Source organism: Verticillium nonalfalfae, assembly GCF_003724135.2.
Source record: "Verticillium nonalfalfae strain VnAa140/NRRL 66861 chromosome Unknown scaffold_195, whole genome shotgun sequence".
Taxonomy (NCBI): Eukaryota; Fungi; Ascomycota; class Sordariomycetes; order Glomerellales; family Plectosphaerellaceae; genus Verticillium; species Verticillium nonalfalfae.
The window spans coordinates 1-22725 of NW_021167420.1; the positions used below are offsets into that span (position 1 = coordinate 1).

Below are 22725 nucleotides of genomic sequence, written 5' to 3' on the forward strand. Positions count from 1 at the left end.
GCCCCCCCCCCCCCCCCCCCTTCCCCAGGCCCCAAGGCTGCCGTGCCGGTCTCCTCCCCTGCCTGCACAACCTTCGACCTACCTAGCTCCCCTGCACCAGCCCCAGGGCGCCAACTTTCTTTTATTTCATCGGACGATTCCTCCCCGTCCCGCTGTCCCGCTCTCTTCCTCTCCTCTCCTCCTTCATCGCCCGACCAAATTTACCTCCTCTGACTACCCTGCTGGTAAAGCTACGCCGCCTCGCGCACGACTAAAGACAACAAAACTCGACCCTCGACCGAGTTCAATTCCTCTTTCCGCCGCTCTCAGTTGCGTCCAGTCTCGTCGAGCTTTATCAGCAGGCACGTCGCGGTCCAGCAACTTTTTCGAACAAGAGCATCTCTCGCCCACCAAACAACACACATCACATCAACGACACAATGTTCGCCGCCACTCGCGTCCTCCGCCAGGCTGCTGCGCACGCCGAGCGCACCCCCAGCATTCGCTTCCTGGGCCGCCGCACCACTCCTTGTACGTTGTTTCCCGTGATGCCGCAATCGCAGCCGCGACTTGCACGAGAACAGTCACTCACATTCGACAGCGTCCATCGACCACTCCCCTCAGCCTCATCCCGCCTCGCCCACCGGCTCTCTCCCCGAGGGCTTCACGTCCGGCGCCAAGCACTCCAACTTCAGCTCCTACCGCCAGCACGCCCAGCAGCACGGCCCTCTCCAGAAGAGCATCCGTGCCGGCAACGGCGAGCCCGGCATCGGCGGCCTCTCTGGCCACGAGATGGGCTCCGTCCGCCCCGCCCAGGGCGAGTTCTTTGACCGCTCCGAGCTTCCCGCCCGCTTCCGCCGCCAGGCCATTCCCCTGGCCGAGCTCGAGGCTGTCGAGTCGGGAGGCGCTTCCCTCTTCGGCTGAGCTGTGCTCGGTTGAAAAGTCGCCAAACCAAAAACGAAAATCAAAATCCCCCTACAAAAAAATCAACAAAAAGTCACGCTGATGGCATTATGATACCAGCCGGTGTTGGGTGCTTAGGCAGAAGAGCGATGCAGCAAAAAATTGGGCGAGGAATGACATGGACGGGTGATGGGAGAACGATTTACGAGTCCACAATAGGCGTATGAGTTGAGCAGACTTAACGTCACGGCCTCGTCTCTCATGTGGTGGTGGATCAGAATCAGAGAGGCGTGCAGGGTGAAACCCATCGCTCTCTCTTTTTTTACGGTGACAGCCTGGAAAGAAGGGCTGGTGCGCCTCCGTCATTCAACCGGACGGAGGCGAAGGAACAGAACAGGAAGAGGGGGACCGGTCTGGAGACAGATGGGTATCCCCGTGGCCCATACACCCTATGGCACGCGCCCATGTCGATAGTTTACTTGCCAATGCACACGCATCTCTTAGTATTTGTTGCTCGTGTGTGCCATGTGCTCCCGAAGCAGCCGGGCCGGCTTGATGCCGGTGAACACTGTCAATTGACGCGTACAGACACGAACAGCATGAGTTGTGTCAAAGCCAGCGTTGATCACAAACCTATTACTGTCTTCCAGCTGGACCCGGGATCTTTTCGCGTGGGTGAACGCACCGGGCCGGTTGGTTAGATGGTTGGATGAATGACTAAGGTCGTGTCTTGCCTGATGACGGCGAGGGCCCACTTTAACTTTCCTCAGTCATGGAAATTTCCCACGCAGACTCCAAGGACTATCACGACATCGCGCCAACGCCGTTCATCGCCCCTGTACACGCGCCCGCGCAGTTTCCACACCACTCATCACCAGCTGAGATACGCCTAGGACTGATCTCGCAACACACAGCCCACAATGCCCGATCAACCAAACCCGGCAGATGCCTGCCCCGTCGACCACAAGAGCCGCGAAGCCTGGCTTCAGCAAGCCCGCGCCGCGGGCGCCGACGCCGCACCACCTCACCCTCACGCCTCCCTCCCACCGAACCACCCGATCCCGTCACCTCAGCCCGCTGCGCCGTCTGCGTCCTGGGGCTCAACCCTCCGCTCTTACATCCCCTTCTCCGGCTCCGGCTCCAGCCCCTCGTCGAGCACCGCCCAGTCGCAAACTCCCCAACCGCCGGCCCCGTCGACAACAGCCCTGACGACCGACCGCGTCGTCTCGACGATCCCGCGCACCGCGAACCCGGGCCACGCAGCCTGTCCTGCGCCCGCGGACCAGCAGCAGCAGCAGCAGCAGCAGAGACCAGCGAACAACGAGGCCGACACGGGCGCGGACCCCAAGACGGGCAACTGGGTCTACCCGTCCGAGAAGATGTTCTTCGACGCCATGAAGCGCAAGGGCCACGACCAGGTGCAGGGCGCCGACATGAAGACGGTCGTGCCGATCCACAACGCCGTCAACGAGCGCGCCTGGAAGGAGATCAAGGAGTGGGAGAGGCCCTATACCGAGGGCACTTCGTGAGTTCCGCCTGCCCCAGACATCTTGCCGCTATTTTCCCCGAATAGCCGTTGGGAAAAGAACCAGGTCTATGGGACTCTGCTGACTGAAGCTTTTTTTTTTTGTAGGTGCGGCGGCCCCAAGCTGCATTCGTTCAGTGGTCTTTCGGAGCGCATGTCGCCCAAGGCACGGATCAACACGCTGCTCGGCTACACGGCGCCCTTCGACAGGCACGACTGGGTTGTCGACCGGTGCGGCGTCGAAGTCGAGTACGTGATTGACTTTTACGCGGGACGACCGGGCGGCAAGGATGCTGCGGGGCGGCCGAGCTTCTATCTCGATGTGCGCCCAAAGCTGAACAGCTGGGAGGGCGTCAAGATGCGTGCCATGCGGGGACTGGGCATGGTGTGAAGTGATGTATGTATAACATGATGACGGTGTGTAACAGAGCTACGTGTATAATAGATAGACATACCCAATGAGATGCTCGGCATAGGTCCGTATCGATGGAAACAGGTGCAATCAGACCACAGGCACTTGGAGCTCTGCTGCTGAGCCATTCGCGAGTATCGCGGCACACGAAATCTGGGTCTTGGCAGTTGAAAGCTATCAGGGCTCTACTCCCCACCTAGCGCAAATGGCAAGTCCTGCAGCGTCTCCTCATAAGCCACAGCCTGACACATTGTCCATTCCAAAAGCAACCAAACGCCGGGTATTCTCATTCTTCACAAATCTTTACGTTTCGCTTCAGCAACGACTGAGAAGGGTTCCCACTTCAAGTCAACCGTCTCGAGACCCTGCTCAGGGAAGCGCCAGCCAACGGCACGCATTCGTTCGAAAAGAGCTTTGGGCTCCTTGTCTTCGTGGAGGGTCTTGTGCTCATTGGCCTGGGAGCATAGAGCAAACCGTAAAGCTAGGTACCAAGCGTGGAACGACGTCATGTGGTCAGCATGTTGATTCCAAACGAAGATGCGGATATCCGGGCACCGCACATGCCGGTTGATATGAATGCGGAAGGCATTTTTCGGACTAGTGGGCAGCGCATTGAATGTGACCTTTGGGTTGTTGTCGAAGCGAACGTGAGCTACTGTCTTGTTGTGCTCATCTGCGATATGAGGGCGCCAAAAGATGATGTTCTCCTTCTTGGAAGCTTCAGCCGGAGTCAAGACTTCCTGCGTTCGGAGATAGTGCTGTATAACAATTGTAGCTCGTTGTCGATTGACGGTGTCAAGCTGCAAGGCGCAGACGCCAAGGTAGTTCATGCCCAGATGAATAAAGACAAGGATGATCGTCAAGAGAAACACAGCCCCACGATTCTGAACGTAGTGGATGATGGCGGTGCCAGCGAGCAGGCCGATGAGACCAATGGCCGTCTCTTGGCTGGCCTCCTTCGTATTGAGCTCAGCAAGGTTGTTTCGTCGGGCGAAATGGGTCGAGAGAGCGGCCTTGCTGGCGCCAGCAGCGATGCCGCAAAGAGCACGAAGGGATTCGGCACTGACGAGGATGAGGATCTTGGCCCAGCCGGAGAAGAAAGGGTTGGCCAGCTCCAGAAAGAAAGCCGTGTCATTGAATAGATCGGCGAGGAACCGATACTTCTTGGCATTCGCTTCGATCACGGAGCCGAATCGGTAGGCGAAGGTGATCGTGGCGAGACGCGACACACCATCCTTGAGACATGTTAAAAGCAATGCGTGGTTGACCGAGCCGGACGCATCGCCGACACCCAGGCCCTCGAGAATGGCGCGGTTGGCGAGCATCCCGGTGATGGTCGAGAAGAAAGCCTGGAACGAGTCGTACATCTGGTATTTGATGTAGTCAGGTGAGACGGAGTCGGGGTAATCGACTGGGAGAAAGGCATCGCGTAAGAACTGAGGTGTGCCTCGAGCAAGGCTCTCAATGCGACGAACGGCATTGGCTGGGGAGAACTGTGGCGAATCAGTTATGACATTGTTGCCGGCGGTTTACATCAAGCTTACCAGTTGGCGCAAAGGCTCCAGAATAGTGCCGATGGTCCGGTAAGAAGTTACTTGTGCATCGTAGTGCAGGAGGTTCTCAGTTGTGTTGGGGAACCGATCGCGATCAGAGCCTTGAGACTCTTTCTCCGAAGGACTGCGATCATCTCGCAGGTTGGCCTTTGCTGCCATGCTGTCGCTCTGCCGTTATTTCTGAAGAAGGCTTCGAGCGTTGCGCCGACTTCCAAGATGCCTGCTTGTTCCGATGGGCTTTCACGATGCGTGTTTGATGTGACTGTGCTCACTTATTTGATCAAGGTGAAAAAGGCGACACAACATGCACGATCTTGACTGCGTGCAGCTTGTGTGAGTTGAAGGAAGCTTCCCTTGGGTTTTGCAGTTTCAACGTGCAGAACGGCCCTGCCCGCGTGCAATTGTATGAATGGAGGAAGGAACGTGGCTCTTTGCTGAGCTTCGGGCAGTTGCCTTGGGAGGGGTTTGTTCCACCGAAACTTACCGAAGTGGTAGGTCATCTCGTGCAGCACAAGAACCATCAATTACATGCAGGCCACCGTTCCACACTCTTTGGTATGTCAATTCCCATCGGGACGCGTCTATAGTCAGTTTCTAGGAATTAACAAACATCCCAGCAATAGTGGACACGCAATTCGCTTCCAGATCACTGGACGAACTTGCGCCTAGGCGTTCCTGCCATTAAACCACCTCTTCTTAGCCCAGTAGAACGCAAGACCCAGCGCCCACACGCCAACAAGCACGCCGGCTTGGACAGGCGCAAACGCAGCACCTCTAACAACGACGAATCCACTGACAATGGCAAAAATGACCGGCACCACGACAAACGGCTTGTACGGCCTCTCCAGCCCAGGCTCTCTCCATCGCAAGATGATGGCTCCCATCACGGTCAAGAAGAAGAACGTATACTCGCCAAGTCCATTGAACGTGAGCAACGCTCGGAAGTTTCCGAGGAGGATATACACAGCCGCCAGAATGGCTGACAGAATAATCGCATTGATGGGCGCGTCGGACGTCGCAGGCTCGGTGCTGTTCGATGGCTTGAGACCAACACGGCCAACGTACGTGAACAAGCGCGGGAACCAGCTCTTGTTGGCAGCGGCGACAGCCATACGACTCGCGACAAAAGAGTTGCCGAGGAGAGAACCAGCTACAACGAGGCAGATGAGGGCTGCAGCGGCGATGCCAAAGCCGCGGCCGAGAAGACGTGTGAGGGAGGTCTAACATGTCAGCGCCTGTTGGTAGAGCGGTGGAGGAAGAAGAGTGCGTACCACAGCGACGCTGTCCGTCGTGGAAACCACAGCCCATGGGAGAAGGATATAGTAGGCGGTATTCGCCGCGAGGAAACTGATGATGATAGTGGGAATGGCCGAGTTGATTGCTAGAGGCAACTGTTTGGCAGGAGACTTGAGCTCTGCCGAAACGTAAATGGCCTTCACATGTCAGTATATGTCTCGGAAGTTCTGATATCGAGCGTCAGACTCACCTTGTCCCAGCCTGAGTACGCCCAAAGAGCACCATACAGCGCAGCCGAGTAGTGTCCCAGTAGCTCCCAGCTCCCAATGGCATCCCAGTTCGTCCTGCTTCCGTCGGGGTTGACTGTCTCGCGGTGCTCGAACCAAGGCCTGTCGAACCAGTCTCGACCCCCGACATCCTTCCTTTCCCGATTAGCGACCTGGAGGATAACGACCACAAGGCCCGCGACGACTACGACGAATATGCTCAGGAACTTGGTCACGACGAAGAAGTTGTTGAGACGCGTGCTAGCCTTGGTGCTAATCATGTTGGCACCGCTCATGACGAGGAGCACGAGGATCGACAGCAGCTTATGCTCAATGCGACCGGCTCCATCAGTGATGCCAGCTGACGAGTAGACGCTCTCAACAAAAACGATGCTCAGGATCGCCAGCGTCGCAGGCATAACGGCGACAATCCATGTCCAGGCGGCGAGAAAGCCAAAGACATCACCAAAGATGTATTGGAGGTAAGGCTGAATGCCACCTGTCTCAAATTAGCACGACCCATTCCCAGGGTGTATTGAATACACGCGAGGGAACGCACCTTCGCCGGGAATCGCGGTGCCCAACTCGGCGAGCGTCGTAGCACCGGTCCAAGCCAGGACACCACCGAGAAGCCAGGTGACTAATGCGGCGCCAGGAGAGGGTACATTCGTGTCAATTGCGCCAGGGGACGTGAAGACACCGCTGCCGATGACGATGCTGACGACGATGCCGAAGGCCTCGACGGCACCGAGGTTGCGCGTGAAGGTGCTGCGTTCCGCTGGCGGCGTACTCGTGCCGTAGCCGGCTGCTGCTGCAGGCGCATCGCGCTCATCGTTCGCGAGGAGCGGCCGCTCGGCTTCTGTGTTTGCTGTCGTCGAAGCAGGCATATTGTCGCTTCAAGATTAGGTTGTTGGTGGTGAGTTGGAAGATAATCTGGTGAGTCAAAACATGGGGGGCTTCATGGTCGTCATTCCACGATGACATAATTTGGTCCCCTCGCCCGCCAGTCCCATAATGGCGCCATCAGTCACATCACTCCGCCCAAACAACGCAGCAGGTGAGCCGTATCTGCCAATTGACCAGTGATTGCGACCTAAGCCGAAGGGCAATGCGACATTCTTGGAATTGAAACATCATAGGCCTCTGATACAAAACTCATCTTTCTCCTGCCAGCGAAGAGGTTGGGACATCAAGCCTCCATTCAGTATTACGGGCTCTTGATGCTGTAGTATATACTCGCCAGCAGACTTGCAACAGCAGTCGACATTCGCTTGGCTACCTCATGATATGCTTAATACGTAAAATATGGCCACGAGAACCGAGCTTACCTCTTGACAGGCTCGCCATCCTCACCCACTAGGTACTCATCCGACTTGATAGGACCTTCGCCAACACCGGTCATGATGACGCGGCTCACACCACCCTTGAGAATGCCGGCCAAGACCCCATCCAGCTTAGCCTCAGACTTCAGTCCCTGTGCCCTCTCCTTGAAACCACCAACGCCATCAAGCACGGCGGTGAACGCGCCCACAACAGTGGCCTCGTCGGCCTCCTGGTAGTAAATGACGGCGTTCGGGCCAGCATCAAAGGTGTACGCCGCAACAGTTCGGCCAGCAGCGGCGTTGATCGCCTCAACTGCGCGAATGGCGGCTCGCGACACGTCGTTCATGTAGAAGATGGGCGGGTAGGTATCGGCGCAGGTCGAGTGGAACGAGTTGGAATCGCGCATGGTGACCTCGGCGAACTTGGCAAAGTCGCGATCGCGGATGGCCTGCTCCATGAGGTCCATGTTGGCGGGGACAACATTCTGGATGCGCTGCTGGAAGAGGCCCGAGGTGGCGACGGTCTGCTGCATGCCCGAGGACGACGACACGCCCTTCTTGGCGGCGCTGACGACGAGGATCAGGGCGCGCATATCAGGCCAGTGGGAAGCCTCGGCGACGAGGTCTGCCTTGGAGTCGGAGCCGTCGGCGGCGGAACCCATGCGCCAGGCGACGTAGCCGCCGAAGAGACTGCGGCAGGCCGAGCCGGAGCCCTGGCGGGCGACGAGCGAGAGCTGGTCCGGGGTATCGGGGAGCTGGTAGAGGTCGGCAATGGCGCGGACGAGGGCGGCAAAGCCAGCAGCGGAAGAGGCGAGGCCTGCGGCTGTGGGGAAGTTGTTCTCGGAGACGACGCGGAGGGGCAGAGCGGCGAGCTTGGGCAGGGAGCTGTCGCTAGCCTCGAGGGCAGCGCGGCGGGCGCGCAGCTCGCGGAAGCAGGCTTGGGTGCGGGCGCCCGTGATATCGGATGGCTCGCCATTGAGGATAAGGCTGTCGCCCTCGGGGTACGAGGCGGATGTCGAGGCCGTCGTCAGGGTTCGGAGGTCGGACTGGGCGAGGGTAACAGAAAGGGAGCTGTTGGTCGGGAGGTTGAGCTTGGCATCACGCTTGCCCCAGTATCTGATCTGTTAGCATGGTCTTGGAGAAAAGAATTTCGACAGGCGGGCAGCATACTTGACGACCGCAATGTTAACAGGAGCCGTGGTGCTGGCCCGGTAGACTTGGTTGTCGGCCATGATGGAGGATGTATGGATGGGGTGGGCGTGGGAAAGGTCTGGTCGGCGAAGGGGTCGTATGTATTGCCGTTCTTTCTCGGATACTAAGGGGGCACAATATTCACGTTCATCCGGTGATTTCGTCACAATCCAGGCTGGTCGAGAGAGAACAGGGAAACCGAGGAAAAGATGAAGCTCTCACCGATTCCCCCCAAATTGGATCACATTTGCGAGGAGGGGAAGTTCCCAAAGAGGTTAGTGCGGGGCTGCTTTGCTTCAGGGACCAGCCCACTAGATTATCCTCCCACAGCACCAAGATGGTACCCAATCACCTTGATCTTTGCCTTCAATGCTCCACGTATTCTTGCTTTGCGCCCTCATCTGCTCACATTTTACACTTCTGTCTCCTTTTTAATGAACCTGCAACTGTTGAACGTAAATTTGAGACCACAGTACATATTGCCCTCGAACCGTTCCGCGGGGCCGATGAGAAGATATCCATTCCATGCGCCGCACTTCGTGAGATCCATGCATTCGGTCCGGCAGAGCTTGCCATAATCCAAGCTCTCTAAATGATACTCAATGCCACCAACAATTGTTCGAGACCCAGCCATGGCATCACGGTCGTGGCCGGCGGGCTTGCTGGTGTGAGCACGTTTCTCCTAACAATGAAGGGTAGCGGATCTGGAGCACAAGTATCTGTACACAACACTACCACCACCCGTACTGCCGCTCACTACACCATAGCGTCCCTCTCTCTGCGGTTCATCACGACAGCATCTGCAGCTTGGAGTGCTCCTATTTCCAAAGGCGTCAGGAAAAACTTACTGAATGTCTTCGAGATCTGCTGTAAGCCCGTGCCAACATAGTCGGCCGTGATTCCAATGTAGGCGCATACGTACATAAAACGATCAAGCCTGTCCACAAACCGCCCTACCCAGTGAAACCTTTGAATTGATCCATCCTCTTTGGTGGCACTTGCTACCCAACCCTTCTGGCTTGTTTGCGTCCATGACAGCCTATGGTTCGAGGTACCGCAAGTCGACTGTCATATGAACGTTGGTTTGGAAACTCATTTCTAAATCATGCGGAAACCTGACGACGAAGCTTTGTTTCAGCTAGTGCTGGTCGCTGAGAACGGAAAGTGACGAGCGATGGGGAGTCGAAAGGCTGCCAGGTGAGCTCCTGCACACTATCGCGTCGACTCAGGGAGCTCGACATGTATCGAGGCAAACCCAACACGTACGGTCTCTCAAGCTTCCTAGGGCTCTCCGTACAATACAATGATTCAGTGGTGCAAAGTCCTATGTATCGGTTGGAGCGTTCCATGCGCATCTCCTGCTCAATACTGTTTAATTCAGCTAATGGAAAACTCGGCAGCTTTAGGAAAGCTGCCAAGTGCAATGGGGATCACAACAGCACTAGCACCGCCTGACGAATAATTCATCGTCAACTATGGACCAAGTTGCAGATCAGCTCATAAAATGTAAGCTTATATTTCAAGACTACCTGTCATCTTAGGCTGGGTTCGTCACTTGCGCCAAGGCCTATTTCCGCGCAAAAGAATCCTACAATGATTGATGACTGAGTTCGTGTGTCCTGTTCGTTTTGTTTCTCTGAGGGCAAACAAATAATAACAGGCCAGAACATCTCAAGTATCGTGTCGTTCTTTCTTTAAAAGTTGATGCGTCCTGACTTTTACCTTAAGACCTCGTCGCCTGGTATTCGTGCCCGACCACTGCACACGAAACCGCGGCCCTTACAAGCAAAGCATACAACACCAGGTATGCGCTGGTGGTCACCCACACAGCTACTAGACTGGCCCTCAATAGCTTAACTATAGGTAAGCGGACGGAATCCTGAGTTCTTCAGTGAGTATAGTAGTATAAATGAGAAATGATATTTTACACCACAACATTGCTATGGCTTGAGGTACGTCTAGTGGCGCATCAGCCTTCGCATGTTAAAAAATAAGTACATGGTCGGCCTAGGGCTTTCTAAGCTTGTGCATATAGTTGTAGATCTTCCATTTTAGGGGTGTGGCAATTAGTGTCTGGCTCTGGGCTAAAGTGCCGGCTTAATGCTTCTGAATTCAACTCTACTTCTAGTATCTGGGCCTATCTTTAGTGGACTATTTATTGCGCGCCTCATAGTTCGTTACCAAGTTCAATCAAATTAGACGACCAAGTGAGGGCGCGCAAGAGACATATAGAACTCTTGGACTCATTGATATAATCCTATATACCCGCGAGGCTATGCAATACTATACGATACATTCTAACCCAGGCCAAGCAACTTTCATACGCCTCCTAATTCCCCTTTACAGGATCCCAAAGACCCGACAACGTCAAAGCAGCATCTGCGTAAACGCCATTTCCAGTCGCGTACCTCCTAACCTTGTCCCTGATTGCATCTTTCTGTCCCGAATCAATTGAATCGATCACTGCAGCGTAATACCTTTCCCGGCATTCGCGCTGCCAGAGCCCCATCTTACGCTCTGTATCAACGAGGAAGCGGTTCATAAACTCGTCATACGCCGCGAGCCACGTAGGTGCTACCCCTTCTCTGATGTAAGGGGCCAAGTTCCGAGGCGGCGTGTTGGTTCCGAGTGCGTCCGCGTCGAGGTTGGTGCTAAAGAGGAAAGCGTGTTAGTTACCACGTGGCTAATTTTGGCAATGTTGGTAACGCAAGACTTACAGAATTTGGCGAATCCGTAGGTGGACGGCATTAAATGCATCGAATGTTTCCTGCTTGTTCATGTACTGGAAGACCATGGCGGCATTGATCATCTGCTGCTGCATTTCCACGTAAGTCTTACGGGCAGGGTTGCAGCTGGGCAGCTTGTTATCATTGGCATCTCGCCCGACTCCGGTATAGTGACCCGCGAAGATCCGGTTCTTGATGCCGTTGACCTCCTTACGGAGAAGGAACATTTCCGAAGCTCGGTTGTTGTCAGGACACTGCGTCCCACTGCACGACACGGCCCGCCCCAGCTGTTGCGCGGCCGTTTCGTTCTTGAAGTACTTTCCTTGTTTGTTCCGCTGGTTGAAGACGGCCTCGACATCGGAGCACGTAGAGACAGGGTCGGCACCATCGGGGTCAATACTGTCGTTGAAGGCTTGCTGTCCGCCAACGAGGTAAAAGAGGAAGCGCTTGATGATGTGTTTCTCGTATACGTGCTCAGCTGGGTTCATGTTAGCATGACATTACGTTCCAATCATATAATATACAAAACCTACTGTCATAGCTGTGGCCATTAACTTTGGCGACGGGCCCGGTCAACACTGGATTATCGCAGTTGTTACCGTTCCCGTTATTGGTATCGTCTCTGTCATAGAACTTTTTGACTGCCGCATTGTTCTCCGCCGTTCCAGAGCTAGGGTAGTCCGGCAAGACATATTTAAGGTTGCAGCCCCCGACAGTGTTCACTGTCTCCGTAGCCCGCGCAAAAAGCACCGGCGCCGAACCAGGATTGTTTGAGCTCGAAGCCCAGCGACGACCCCGAGCAAAGCGCTTGGCGCCACAATTGTCCTGGCACCATTGCGGGTTTGGGATGAATCCTTGGCAATCTTTCCCGCAAGACAACCCGTCTGTGGGCGGCATCAGGTACGAATCGATGTTGATGTTGTTCTTCGTGTGGTGCGCGTCAGGGTCATTGAGCTGCCGAACGCCGGCTTTGTAGAACTGGTACACGTGGTCGCCGTTCCACCAGCCCGACTTGGCCGAATTGTCAACGCACTTGTCGATGATATTCCCAATGCTATCCCAGCATTGCTGCCAGATTGTGCCGAAATCCTTGTTATTCTCCGGCCACATGTCACTGTTGACGTACACCACAATCTCGGACGACACAGCGATGGATACCTCGCATGCGCCGTTGCTCTGGTAGACTGCCACATACTTACTGTCGACACCGTCCGGAGCCTTGCATGTACCGTCGCAAACTGTTTGGCGAATCTTCCAAAGCAGCTCGTTGACGCTGATGGCGCTGCCACCCAGCCAAATGGCGGTGCCTCGAGTTGTCCAGCGAGACAGGTCTTCTTTGACGGCGTCATTGGCGTCCACGCAGGCTGGCTGATCAATTGGGGCGGCTGACTGCGTCGGCGTGTCGGCGGGCGGTGAAGGATCAGCGGGTTTCGTGGGCAATGGGTACTTGGTCTCCATGGCAGACCAGATGGCCGGGTCGATGGTGGGTAAGTCTGGGTCGCCGTCGTTCTCCAAAGTGGCGGTGGCGTCGTCCGAGAGAATATCGAAGTCCGCGCAGCTGGCACAGACGGTGCAAGGTTCGGTTGCTGTCGAAGATCCTTCGTCATCATCATCATTGTCGTCGTCTGCTCCCCCGTCACCATCCACATCGATGTGAGCTTTGCCATCTGGACCAATGGTCAGGGGAGGTAATCCAGGTGGAGGCGGGACGAGTACGCCTGGCAACACGCCAGGTCCCGGAATGAGAATAATGCCGACACCTGCAGCAACGAACCAAATCGGTAAGACAGTAGCGTGATCGCCAGCAGTTGTGGTTGTCTCCGAATGGGTGGTCAGTCCCTCGATGGTTGCCGTAGTGGTAGCGAATGCCGTCGCCGAAGCGGAAGGCTCCGGCGCCGCCGTGATGGGCCCGGACTCCACAGCGGGGCCGCCCTCATCCGATGGCGCGAGGCCGTTCTCCGGGCTAACCCTGTTGGAAATGGAGTAGGTCTCGCCCTCGTAGCTCCAGGATCCGCCCCAGTAGTTGCCATTGCTCACGCACTGATCAATAATGTTGTGGAATGCGTCCATACAATGCCGCATGGGCTTGGTATTGTCGTCGCGCTTCACCGTGTATATGATCGCTGAACGGTGTTAGTCGTTTCTTTATTTGCCCAGCGTGAATAGCACCAACGTACACCAATGATTGTACGAAATGGTGAGCTTTTCTTCATCGTTGAGTCTCCAATTCCCCGCGCAGATGATTTCTAGGTCCGACTGCGAACCCACTGCCTTGGCGATCTGCTCGCCTGACGGTTTACTGTGTTGGCGTTCTTGGTCCCGCAGACAATCCGCAGCGTAGCCGGTGCTCGCCAGCGCTAGAAGGGACACGGCCAGTCGATACATTGAATCGATCGCACCCAAATCTTCGGCAGGAGGGTGATGCAAAGAATTTTGGAAGATATGTCGATCGATTCAGCCAGAAGACAAGACTTGCAAGAGAGGGCGAGTTGTACTTTGGGGGCAATGGTGCTAGGTAATGAAGTCGACGTCCAACAGCCCTCACCCGTTGGCTTTATAGTGAGGGCGACTCGATGTTCGTCAAGGCTGGGAGGGCTGAAGCGTCCACGGCCCGCATCGCAAGGCTATGATCACGTTCTATATCAGGCACGGCAATGTTAGACCCGGAGTCATTCAGCTATTCTCGAATTATTTTGGGTGCAGCCTTGGGGGCGCAGCGCAAGCATGCCAGCGCAAGCATGCATTAGCGAATAGCAGCTGAACGCATGCGCTGACTGCACTACGGTGAGCCGGCCCCAAGGTAGCATCGGCCTGTCAGCCCTCACATGGTGGTGTTCTGGTTGGAGCCTGATGGTTCTGCCCTGGAGATCGAAGATCCAGGGCTCCTGTTCAAGCCACGCGCCCCTATCAAGGGGAGAGGTCGCAGATCAGAGCTGCAGACCGAAAGGTTGGTGTCGGGAATAATAACCTTTGTGCCGCCAACAACACCCAGGACCGACTGGGCGAGAGGGCCGAGTGCATCCAGCCCATTGCCCACAGCATGCTAACCGCAGGTTTCTGATTCTTCGTCAAAGGCCATGGTAGAGGATAGAATCAACCGAGCCGAGCATTTCTGTGGTATTCTGTGCTCCAAGACTCCAACCCTGGTATCGGCTGGTGCACGATTGTCATCGGAGTGTCGAGGCTGCCGAACGCAGGAAATTGAAGGTGACTGCCACCAAGGGGCGTCAACTCTCTGAGATCTGCGCAGCTAAAAATGCGAGCAATACCCCCTGCTGTTAAGATGAAGCTGTCCGGCTTTGAAGGTGTTGAGTGGCAAAGAGAGTGGAATTGGTTACCCCTTATGGTGGTGGCCTGCTTCGGCGCGAGTCGAGGTTTTATCAGGGGCAAGTCGATGCCGTTGTAGTACCTTACCCCATGGAAGCTCCCAAAGTTCAATGACGTCAGTAATGATTAACAATTGATTGACATCTGAACTGAGATGAAGCTGCAATACAGCTGCCCCCAGCCATAGGTCGATGTTGGTCTTTGATGACAAATGACGCTCCGGCCCAGCTCCGGCCGTTGCTTGAAGAGATTGGGGCAGCTTAGCAACAACAACTATCGGGCCAGAATCATCCGCTGAAGCCATGAAGATTCTCGAACTTGACAAGGCAACCAGCTTGATCCAGGCGCCTTGGTTATGGGAATAGGCCGTGCCAATTTCAGTACCATCGTCGGCGGAGAAAGGAGTGACTTGGCTGGAAGAGTTCCCAGCGCCATGAAGCGTCCATCTACCAGCCGGACAAGCAAGCGGCATCGAGATCTGCGGCCGACCAGGGGGCAAGCAAGTAAGACCCCAGCAGCCTTGTTAGGCAGTGCAACAACGTCACTGTTGCTCCCAATTTCATTACTCCTTCTCACAAGAGCCGCCAGCCCCCAAACGTGACACTGGCGACGAGTTATGTCAAAAACGAAGTCCGTCAAAGTTGAATGCAAGTCCCCTAATGTCATCTTCGAACGTGTTAATGCAATATATGGGCGTGAGGACTGTGGCGCCGCTGTAGCCCTGACCGAACTTGGACAAGTGAATGGAGCCTTGACTGGTTCCGCAGACGAGGCTACGCCCATCCTTTGAGCATAATAGGCTCTTAGCGTGAACGCGAGATCTGGAAGAGTCGAGACTCATAGAAGTGTAGTTAAAAACAGTGAGACTGCCGTTTGCATCCGCAACCACCAAAGCTGGAATCTCGACGTTAGGGTTAAACACCATGTCGTCTACGCCGTTGGTACTTCATGTTTCACATTTGCCCAAAAGCTGCAGTTCTATGGGATACCAAATCAGCACGGGGTGGTTACAGTAACCGATCGGAAGTAGGACATCATAGCCTGGAAGGGATCCTGAGAATGCGGCTTTGGTGGTTGGTTGATCCGGTATGGTCGTGCCCGATAGATCATATTCATCCACACCTAGCTAAGTAACTGTCTCATAGTCCCCCGTATGAATGAAGGTCCCTAAGGAATTAAGTGTCAACATGCACAAGCGGGTGTGAGACCCGCTGAATTTTGACCTACCATTTCGTCCTGTCTGTGCCATTGTGAGCAGCTCCCCGTCGCTCAAAAAGACAGCCGAAATTGGCGCTGACAGGTGACCAGTCGAGAACGTCGTGGCTCCAGTCCCTACATTCCAAATTAGTAGATGATTGTTGCCACATGACAATAGATGGTCTCCCCCTGGCTGAATTGGAGCATTCGGACGCGCTCAGAGTGAGTGAATTCCCGCAAGTGCTGCAAGGAGATGGGACTGTATAAGGGGATGCGACCGGTACTGAGGCCAAGGTCCTGACCCCTCGTGATTTGCTCGATCCAATACGGAACCTTTCGATTCTTCAGAAACGCGCAAATCTATTCTTTCAGAAAGTCGTCTTCGGAGGTACAGCGGTATATGTGCTCTGAGAAGAGATACGCAGTGTACGCAAGCAGTCTAAGGTCTGGAGCGGCATCGGCAGTCGTCCTGCTGCTCGCAATCCCCTCGGACGAACCTTTGGCGCATCGCCTTGAGATTGGACTTTCATTGCATTACTTGATAGATATCTAACAAGAAACAGTGCTAACCGCGTGCGTGCGGGGGCTCTTGCAACCGCGAGGTCTTCTTGCAGGTCTGCTGTTAACCAAAACTCCCTTAGAGTCTCGTGGGTTATCTGCACCTTGTTCTGCTGGTCGATGAATACGAGATGCTCACAGAGACTTGGTACCGCCTTGGTGATGTTCTGTACCGTCTGATTGACGTCAAGTCTGATGGCGCAGTGCAGTTCGTCAGTCGACAAAGATCGTGAGGCGAGGACAACCCAGGTCAGAAGCGACTTTGCAAGCATCTTTTTGTGAGGGTCGGCTTCGTTGGACCGCAGGATGGGGTGATACACATCAAATAGGCCCACTGGGACGTCCCGCAGGATAGCCTCCATTGCTTCTTCCGCCCACGCCGTTTCAAAGTCCTGCAACACAAGTCGCACCCAGAGGAAAGAACCCTGAGACTTGCGCAAGATCTGATCACACATTGCTTCTCGCTCCTCTTCGGAATCGAGCCTGTCTAGTCCCGTGAGCTTTGTGGAGAAAACGAATCGTATGTTGTCGACGGTGTCTTCTTCCGAGAGAGGGTGGACGTGGACTCGTGACCTAAGAGCTGCCAAACCTCACCCAATCTCATCCAACTCTCGACTTGTGGCGAATATCCACAAAGTCGGCGGCACGGCTACGAGGAACTTGTCGGTGAAAAGGGACAGCCTGTCCTTGGGAACGGTACCAGACGTCATGTACCGCGGATACCCACTATAACTTATCTTGAAGTATTTGAGTCGCATTTGGCGGCTCGCTCCAAGAAAAAGACGGATCTTCTCACACGTACGGTAATAGCGTCACTCCATGCATGTCGTGTATCTGGTACGTAAATTCCTCGAGCCCTCTAGCTTTCTGATAACCTCAGTAGAGAAGCTGATAAAGGCCTCAGGCATATATAGGCCTCGCAAAAAGCAATTTGTGAGCCTCCTTGATTCATGATGCAACCGAATCCGCTCCTCGCGTCAGTGGCTCCATTTCACAGGACAGTAATGAGCCAAGAGCTATGTCGAGCAGTGTGAAAGCGCTGGCGATAACTGAGCGCAGAGTCCGTGTTGATATTCTGCACTTTCTCCAGCGCTCCTACAGTGCTTAGTGACTCGTGCTCCAAGGTTGTGCAAGGGAGAGAGAAATAGTTTGCGAGGTGGTTTCCCCATCTAAGGTCGATTGGGATCTAGAGCTTATTGCCGAGTGTGATTTTACTACATGTTCTGATATTGTTTTGCACTCATCTCAAAGTACCCGCAACCAGGCTGGTATGACTGTAGTTGTATCCCTGCATCTGGATGCTCAGAGACTATTGGGACATTCGATTCGCTTTCCGTTCTCGAACCGCACGTTCAGCTCATTCGTTTTACCAGTTAAAGCTTCACGTGTGTTGTATACAACCATCTTATGAAGTAATGGGTCTGTCCTTGGTGTCAGTTGAAACACATTCTAAGTGTAACTGCATCTCCACATCGCCGTGTACTTACCCAAAATCGCTTGAGGACTCAGCGTCTCCTGCCGTGGTTGATCGGGCGGGATGGTCAAGAGAAGCTCTTTGGCATAGGCCGCCGCTGTCATGGCTGCAAAGCCTTGCCACTCCTTGCTCTTGTGCGAGTCGGCGTAGTCGCTGATGCCTTTGATCATCAGGCATGGGAAGTGGTTCATCAAGCCGGCTGCTTCCATCTCAAAGCATAGGACGCCATTTTCGGCTGACAATCGATCGCGAACCCGCACGTCTTCCATTAGCCGGTTCGCGCTCGCGATCAACCCATAGTGAATTGCAGGATCATTCTGATATTCGCCGCGCTCCGCCCTGCTTACCAGAAGTGCTGGATCGGTGCCACACACAGCCCCGCAGTCCTGACGTGCATTTGCGTGCAGGATATCAGACTTATAGAGGCGGTCACTCTCTGGTGGTGGGCGTGAAAACTCGACCTTCAGCCGCGGCCACTTCTGCAGCGCTTCTTCGACCTTGGCGTTCAGCTGATGCCCTTTTCTTATGTGCTTACTCTTCAGCGCGGCGACGGCCGTCCGGAGTGCCATTGGGGGTTGATTCAGGAAGTCCATGTATTGGAACGAGGCATTCCCTGTTTGGAGGGCCTTGCCATAGTCGTATTGAAACACGCCGCCTCTTCCCCCGGAGCGACTACTGACGACGACATCACCAAGCCGTATATCCTGCTTCAAGCTGGGCGCTCCGCTACCGATGCCTACTAGAAGGCCAAGACGCACATTCGGGAAAGTTCGTAGCATGTCTCGAGCCACTGCAGCTGCTGAGGCAGCCCCGCACTCGCCATCTGGCAGTATGGCGATGACAACATTGTGATGGCCAATCCTGCCCAGAGTATAGTTGTTATTGTCATTCCGAGGGCGGGTGCGGATGTCATCGTGCTCTTCGTCGAGCAGGGCTTGGGCGGCGACGGACTCAGTGGAGAGTGCGGAGATCCAGCCGATAGTATACTGTTGCCGGTCTGCCATTGGTGGTGAACGTGGTCGCCAGTCTCTGGAAACACAACGTTCTACAGACAATTGACGAATCGTATTATGTCGAGGAGGAAGGCAAAGCGAAGAAATTGAACCCGCCTCGACGAGCGGAGCATGCCAGCAGATATATGATCAGGCTCCAGCCAGCCGGCCGATGGCTCCTGGTCGGCGGCTATGAGATGATGTCGGCGCTTGCGTGCAGGTCCTCGTTGGCAGTCGTTGTCGCACGTGATCCTGCCGCGGACAATGGAGAGGCACTTGCATGTCTGTAATCTCAGGTCTCAAACATCAAAACCCTCAGTTAATTCGGCATCTCCTGGTGATCACCGACCGAAGAATCCAGCGGCGATCTGGGCCATGTCTTCATGGAAGGGTTTGCAGAATCATTGAGGTGGTGATCCGACCCAGCAAGTCGGCCGATGTCAAATCAATGATAACCTGTTTGCGATGTTGTACCAAGGAGTGCTTTCTCATTTGTGTTCATCTGACGTTGGGCTGCTAAGCAGACCGCAACTTGAACACGAAAGGCGCTGTTTGCTGAAGACGTCTAATCGCAAGGAAGAATGTCAGCCCACCAAACCTGGTCCATCAAACTTGCCATCAATGCAACACAATGACTCGGACACTGTCGTCCAGCCAAGTCCTGCGGTCTAGGACAGCCACTGAAGACTGTAAAACAGCTGTGCTGAGTGTGCTGAAGAGGCCAGTACGGAGCGATCCCCGTCGAGCCAAGCCGGTCACCAACCTCTGATGATCCCACAAACCTGCAAGAGGCCTGAAGAAGCCCCAGGGCGCAGGCCCGTAGCCCCAGAATGCAGTGGATGCTCGTCAAAATATTCGGTACTTCCATCTTTCATCTCCACGCCCGTCCTTCTTTTCTGTCTCTCTTCCCCCGCAAGCCCCCTTCGTCATGAGCTGTACCCGTCTTGAGCCCCCCGCCCTTAGCCCCTCCCGGCAGACAGATTGGCTCGTCTCGACGCCCGGTTGAGGCGAGGGTTTGCGCGATCAAGAGAGCTTCTCCGCATCTGCCTCTGCCGGTCGTGCAGTAGTCTCGCCCCCCCCCCCACCAAGCGCCACCCGATGAAGTCAATTGAGCGCAAGCCCCGATCGCCCCGGTGTGCCCGGGATTCCCTCTCCCCCCCCCCCCTTCCCCCTTCCATGATTCCCGTGTGGACGTCATGACGGAGTGACATGGCATGGCCCGGCAGGCTGGCGCATGCCCCGCGTGCGTTAATTAGGGTTTCCCCGCTGGGCCCGGCGTGCCCTTGGCTATGAGGCCTGCTGTTGGATGGTGTCCTGGCTGACGTCTCCATTGGAAGGCAGCGATCGGCATGGCCATGGAGAGTTTTCTTCCAACTTGTTTTCGGGATCGCTGGGGGACTCGGGGGAAAATAAGGTATAAATAGCAGTGATCACGATGGCCTCACAGGACAGAGCGCTGCTCTGAGTCCTGAGCTATCGGCGTCTGTAACCCTGGCAGTCGGCATCCCATCTTCGTCATGGCGGCACTCAAGATTACTTCGGCCGTGACGGCCATCACATCCCTCGCAGCTTTGGCGACTCCTGTCTTCGCACAAGACTTATCGGCCGAGTATCCAACGCTGACGACCGACATCCTCGAGGGTCTGGGCAACAGCTCCCTGTTCACACGCTGGCGCCCTCGTTCGCATTACATGTCACCTCACTCATGGATGAATGATCCGTGCGGCCCTCTCTACGACCCGTCCACAGAGACTTACCACCTACACTACCAGTATCACCCTAACCACGTCAACTGGGGCAACATCTCTTGGGGCCACGCCGTCTCCAAGGACCTTTTCCACTGGACCGATGTGCGCGACTGGGCCAATGACTCGGCTGTGAGCCTGGCCTCGGGCAAGTACCCCTCTGGCCCTCTGTCACAGTTCACCGGCACCTCTCAGCCGGTCAACTTGCAGGGTGAGCAGGATGGAACTATTCTCACCTTTGCTACTGGCATCCAGTTCCTCCCGACCAACTGGAAGATTCCCTACACCAACGGCACGGAGGTTCAGGCCCTTTACACGTCCTCCGACGGCGGCCTCACCTGGGAGGAGGTTGGCACTGTGCTTGATGGCCCGCCGGATGGCTGGAACGTCACCGGCTGGCGTGATCCCAGCTTCTTCCCGTCAACCCTCCTCGACGAGCTGCTCTCGGTTGACGAGCCGCATTATTACATGGTTCTTGGCTCTGGTCTCAAAGGTGGTGATGTTCCCTTCCCGCTTCCCGGTGCCGAGCGCCCAGGATTCCTCGGACCTCGTATCCCACTGTATGCGGCACCAGCGTCGAACCTCAAGGCATGGGAGTTCCTCGGTGCCCTTTGGGAGCCGGCCGCCAATAGCTCACTCGGTATCCCTGATGTCACGGGCTCCTACGGCTACAACTTTGAGGTCAGCAGCCTGTTCGAGCTCGACACGCCTTCGGGTGGCAAGGCGTGGTTCTTCGGCGCGGGAGCCGAGGGCGGCAACACGACGACGCACTGGCGCGAGCAGTGGGCGTTGTGGAACCGCGGCGAGGTGTCGGCGCGGCAGAATGGTTCAGTCGCGTTTGCGCCCAACTCGGGCGGCGCGCTGGACTGGGGCATGGCCTACGCTCAGGCAACATGGAACGACACCAAGGAGAACCGTCGCGTCATGTGGGGTTGGGCAATCGAAGAGGTCAACGACGCGTACGTCTTCAACACGACGAAGCAGCTGGGCTACAACGGCGTCATGACGCTGCCGACCGAGCTGTTTGTCAAGGAGACCAAGAACGTCCTGAACTGCGATGTCCAGCCCGACGGCAACCTCTGTGTCAAGCAAAAGGATGGCAGGTTCACAGCGGAGACGCTCGGTCTCCGACCTCTTCCCGACGTCCTCGACTTGATGCGCAACGGCAGCGAGGTCCACGACTTTGACGTAGGCGAGCTTCACAGCACTCACCACCGCGCAGTGACCCATGCCGGATCATCGTACGAGCTTAAGGCGACGCTCAGCAACTTCAATGGCACGGCAGGTATCCTGGTTGCTCAGAGCCCGGATCATGCCGAATACACCGTCATTTACCTCGACCCCGAGACCAAGCAGATTGGCATCAACCGCGACCATAGCAGTCTTTTGCCTCACTTCGGGAACCGCACATTTGTAGGCCACTTCGAGGCGTATGAAATCAGGGAGACTGGTAGCAACAAGACGACGACCGAAGACGTCAACTTCCACGTTGTTGTTGATGGCTCGCTCCTCGAGATCTGGGTCAATGAGCGGTTTGCCATGACGGCACGCATGTACCCCTCGCGTAGCGACAGTACTGGCATCAGCTTCTTCGCGGGGAGCTGGGAGAACAAGGAGGCTGGTAGTGGATGCAAGCAATCGGCAGAGGGGGATGAAGATGAGAGCGCCGATGTTGTACAGGCTTCGTGGAGCAAGGTTCAGGTATGGAAGGGACTTTCGAATGCCTGGCCCGACAGGCCGTCCGATTCGAGCGTGCAGCTTGTGTGGGACTCCCCTGAGGACACCAACAACTACACATGGTGGGCGGGGTACTAGCGGGAGTCAGAGAGTCAGCGGCGTTCGAATTCAGCTGTAACATACTTGGATCAAGGAAGAATATGTGCTTTACATGCTGGTGTAGTGCAGATGGCAGCTGTGATGATGCTGTTCCGGAGCGGTCCTCCGGCGGAAATCGATAGCGTCGTGGGGAGCAGATCGCATCAGTGGTGATCGTCTTCTCTGTTCTCCACCAAAATATGTCTCATCCACACATGTCGCTGACATTCTGGATGGATGCTGTCGATGCCGTCGTCAACAAGATACAGCCAAGCCAGATCCATTCCATCGAAACGGCCGATGGGAATCGATACAGCCGCGTAATCCCAGAGTCGATCACAGACTGCTGTTTGTGTGCTGGTGGCAGGTGCGTGATGGGGTAGCTCTTGCCTCCCTTGCTGCTCCGCGTCCCAGGGAAGCTGTGTCCTGGGTCCTACAGCCAATGAAGTGCGCCTGACGTCATGAGGAATTTCCCGATGCGGCGACCACTTTTTGACGTAGGGG

At 55.5% G+C, this 22725-nt stretch overlaps 7 protein-coding genes across 7 annotated transcripts, besides 5 other annotated features; 3 read left to right on the top strand and 4 right to left on the bottom strand.

Annotated features, from left to right (window-relative positions):
- Positions 1 to 419: 419 nt before the first annotated feature.
- D7B24_003359 (uncharacterized protein) lies at positions 420 to 903 on the top strand (the record flags this gene model as incomplete). The annotated part of the gene is made up of 2 exons (XM_028637550.1): positions 420 to 510; positions 581 to 903. The coding sequence occupies 2 exons, from the start codon at positions 420 to 422 to the stop codon at positions 901 to 903; spliced, it is 414 nt and encodes a 137-aa protein (XP_028490669.1).
- An 899-nt stretch (positions 904 to 1802) lies between these two features.
- Positions 1803 to 2798, top strand: CYT2 (Cytochrome c1 heme lyase; the record flags this gene model as incomplete). The annotated part of the gene is made up of 2 exons (XM_028637551.1): positions 1803 to 2407; positions 2516 to 2798. The coding sequence occupies 2 exons, from the start codon at positions 1803 to 1805 to the stop codon at positions 2796 to 2798; spliced, it is 888 nt and encodes a 295-aa protein (XP_028490670.1).
- A 314-nt stretch (positions 2799 to 3112) lies between these two features.
- D7B24_003361 (uncharacterized protein) lies at positions 3113 to 4531 on the bottom strand (the record flags this gene model as incomplete). The annotated part of the gene is made up of 2 exons (XM_028637552.1): positions 3113 to 4312; positions 4364 to 4531. The coding sequence occupies 2 exons, from the start codon at positions 4529 to 4531 to the stop codon at positions 3113 to 3115; spliced, it is 1368 nt and encodes a 455-aa protein (XP_028490671.1).
- Positions 4532 to 5037: 506 nt separating this feature from the next.
- Positions 5038 to 6761, bottom strand: D7B24_003362 (uncharacterized protein; the record flags this gene model as incomplete). The annotated part of the gene is made up of 4 exons (XM_028637553.1): positions 5038 to 5592; positions 5644 to 5805; positions 5859 to 6373; positions 6434 to 6761. The coding sequence occupies 4 exons, from the start codon at positions 6759 to 6761 to the stop codon at positions 5038 to 5040; spliced, it is 1560 nt and encodes a 519-aa protein (XP_028490672.1).
- A 437-nt stretch (positions 6762 to 7198) lies between these two features.
- On the bottom strand, positions 7199 to 8428 carry D7B24_003363 (uncharacterized protein; the record flags this gene model as incomplete). Its single annotated transcript, XM_028637554.1, has 2 exons — positions 7199 to 8312; positions 8367 to 8428. The coding sequence occupies 2 exons, from the start codon at positions 8426 to 8428 to the stop codon at positions 7199 to 7201; spliced, it is 1176 nt and encodes a 391-aa protein (XP_028490673.1).
- A 1812-nt stretch (positions 8429 to 10240) lies between these two features.
- Positions 10241 to 10244: a sequence feature (Protein overlapping with rRNA (D7B24_003364, RNJ52516.1) was converted to a misc_feature.).
- A 620-nt stretch (positions 10245 to 10864) lies between these two features.
- Positions 10865 to 11038: a sequence feature (Protein overlapping with rRNA (D7B24_003364, RNJ52516.1) was converted to a misc_feature.).
- Positions 11039 to 11104: 66 nt separating this feature from the next.
- Positions 11105 to 11591: a sequence feature (Protein overlapping with rRNA (D7B24_003364, RNJ52516.1) was converted to a misc_feature.).
- Positions 11592 to 11646: 55 nt separating this feature from the next.
- Positions 11647 to 13236: a sequence feature (Protein overlapping with rRNA (D7B24_003364, RNJ52516.1) was converted to a misc_feature.).
- A 54-nt stretch (positions 13237 to 13290) lies between these two features.
- Positions 13291 to 13498: a sequence feature (Protein overlapping with rRNA (D7B24_003364, RNJ52516.1) was converted to a misc_feature.).
- Positions 13499 to 17497: 3999 nt separating this feature from the next.
- On the bottom strand, positions 17498 to 18673 carry D7B24_003365 (uncharacterized protein; the record flags this gene model as incomplete). The annotated part of the gene is made up of 2 exons (XM_028637556.1): positions 17498 to 17616; positions 17683 to 18673. 2 exons carry the CDS (start codon positions 18671 to 18673, stop codon positions 17498 to 17500), a joined length of 1110 nt encoding a protein of 369 aa, XP_028490675.1.
- A 1505-nt stretch (positions 18674 to 20178) lies between these two features.
- Positions 20179 to 22221, top strand: D7B24_003366 (uncharacterized protein; the record flags this gene model as incomplete). The annotated part of the gene is made up of 1 exon (XM_028637557.1): positions 20179 to 22221. One exon carries the CDS (start codon positions 20179 to 20181, stop codon positions 22219 to 22221), a length of 2043 nt encoding a protein of 680 aa, XP_028490676.1.
- Positions 22222 to 22725: the final 504 nt, after the last annotated feature.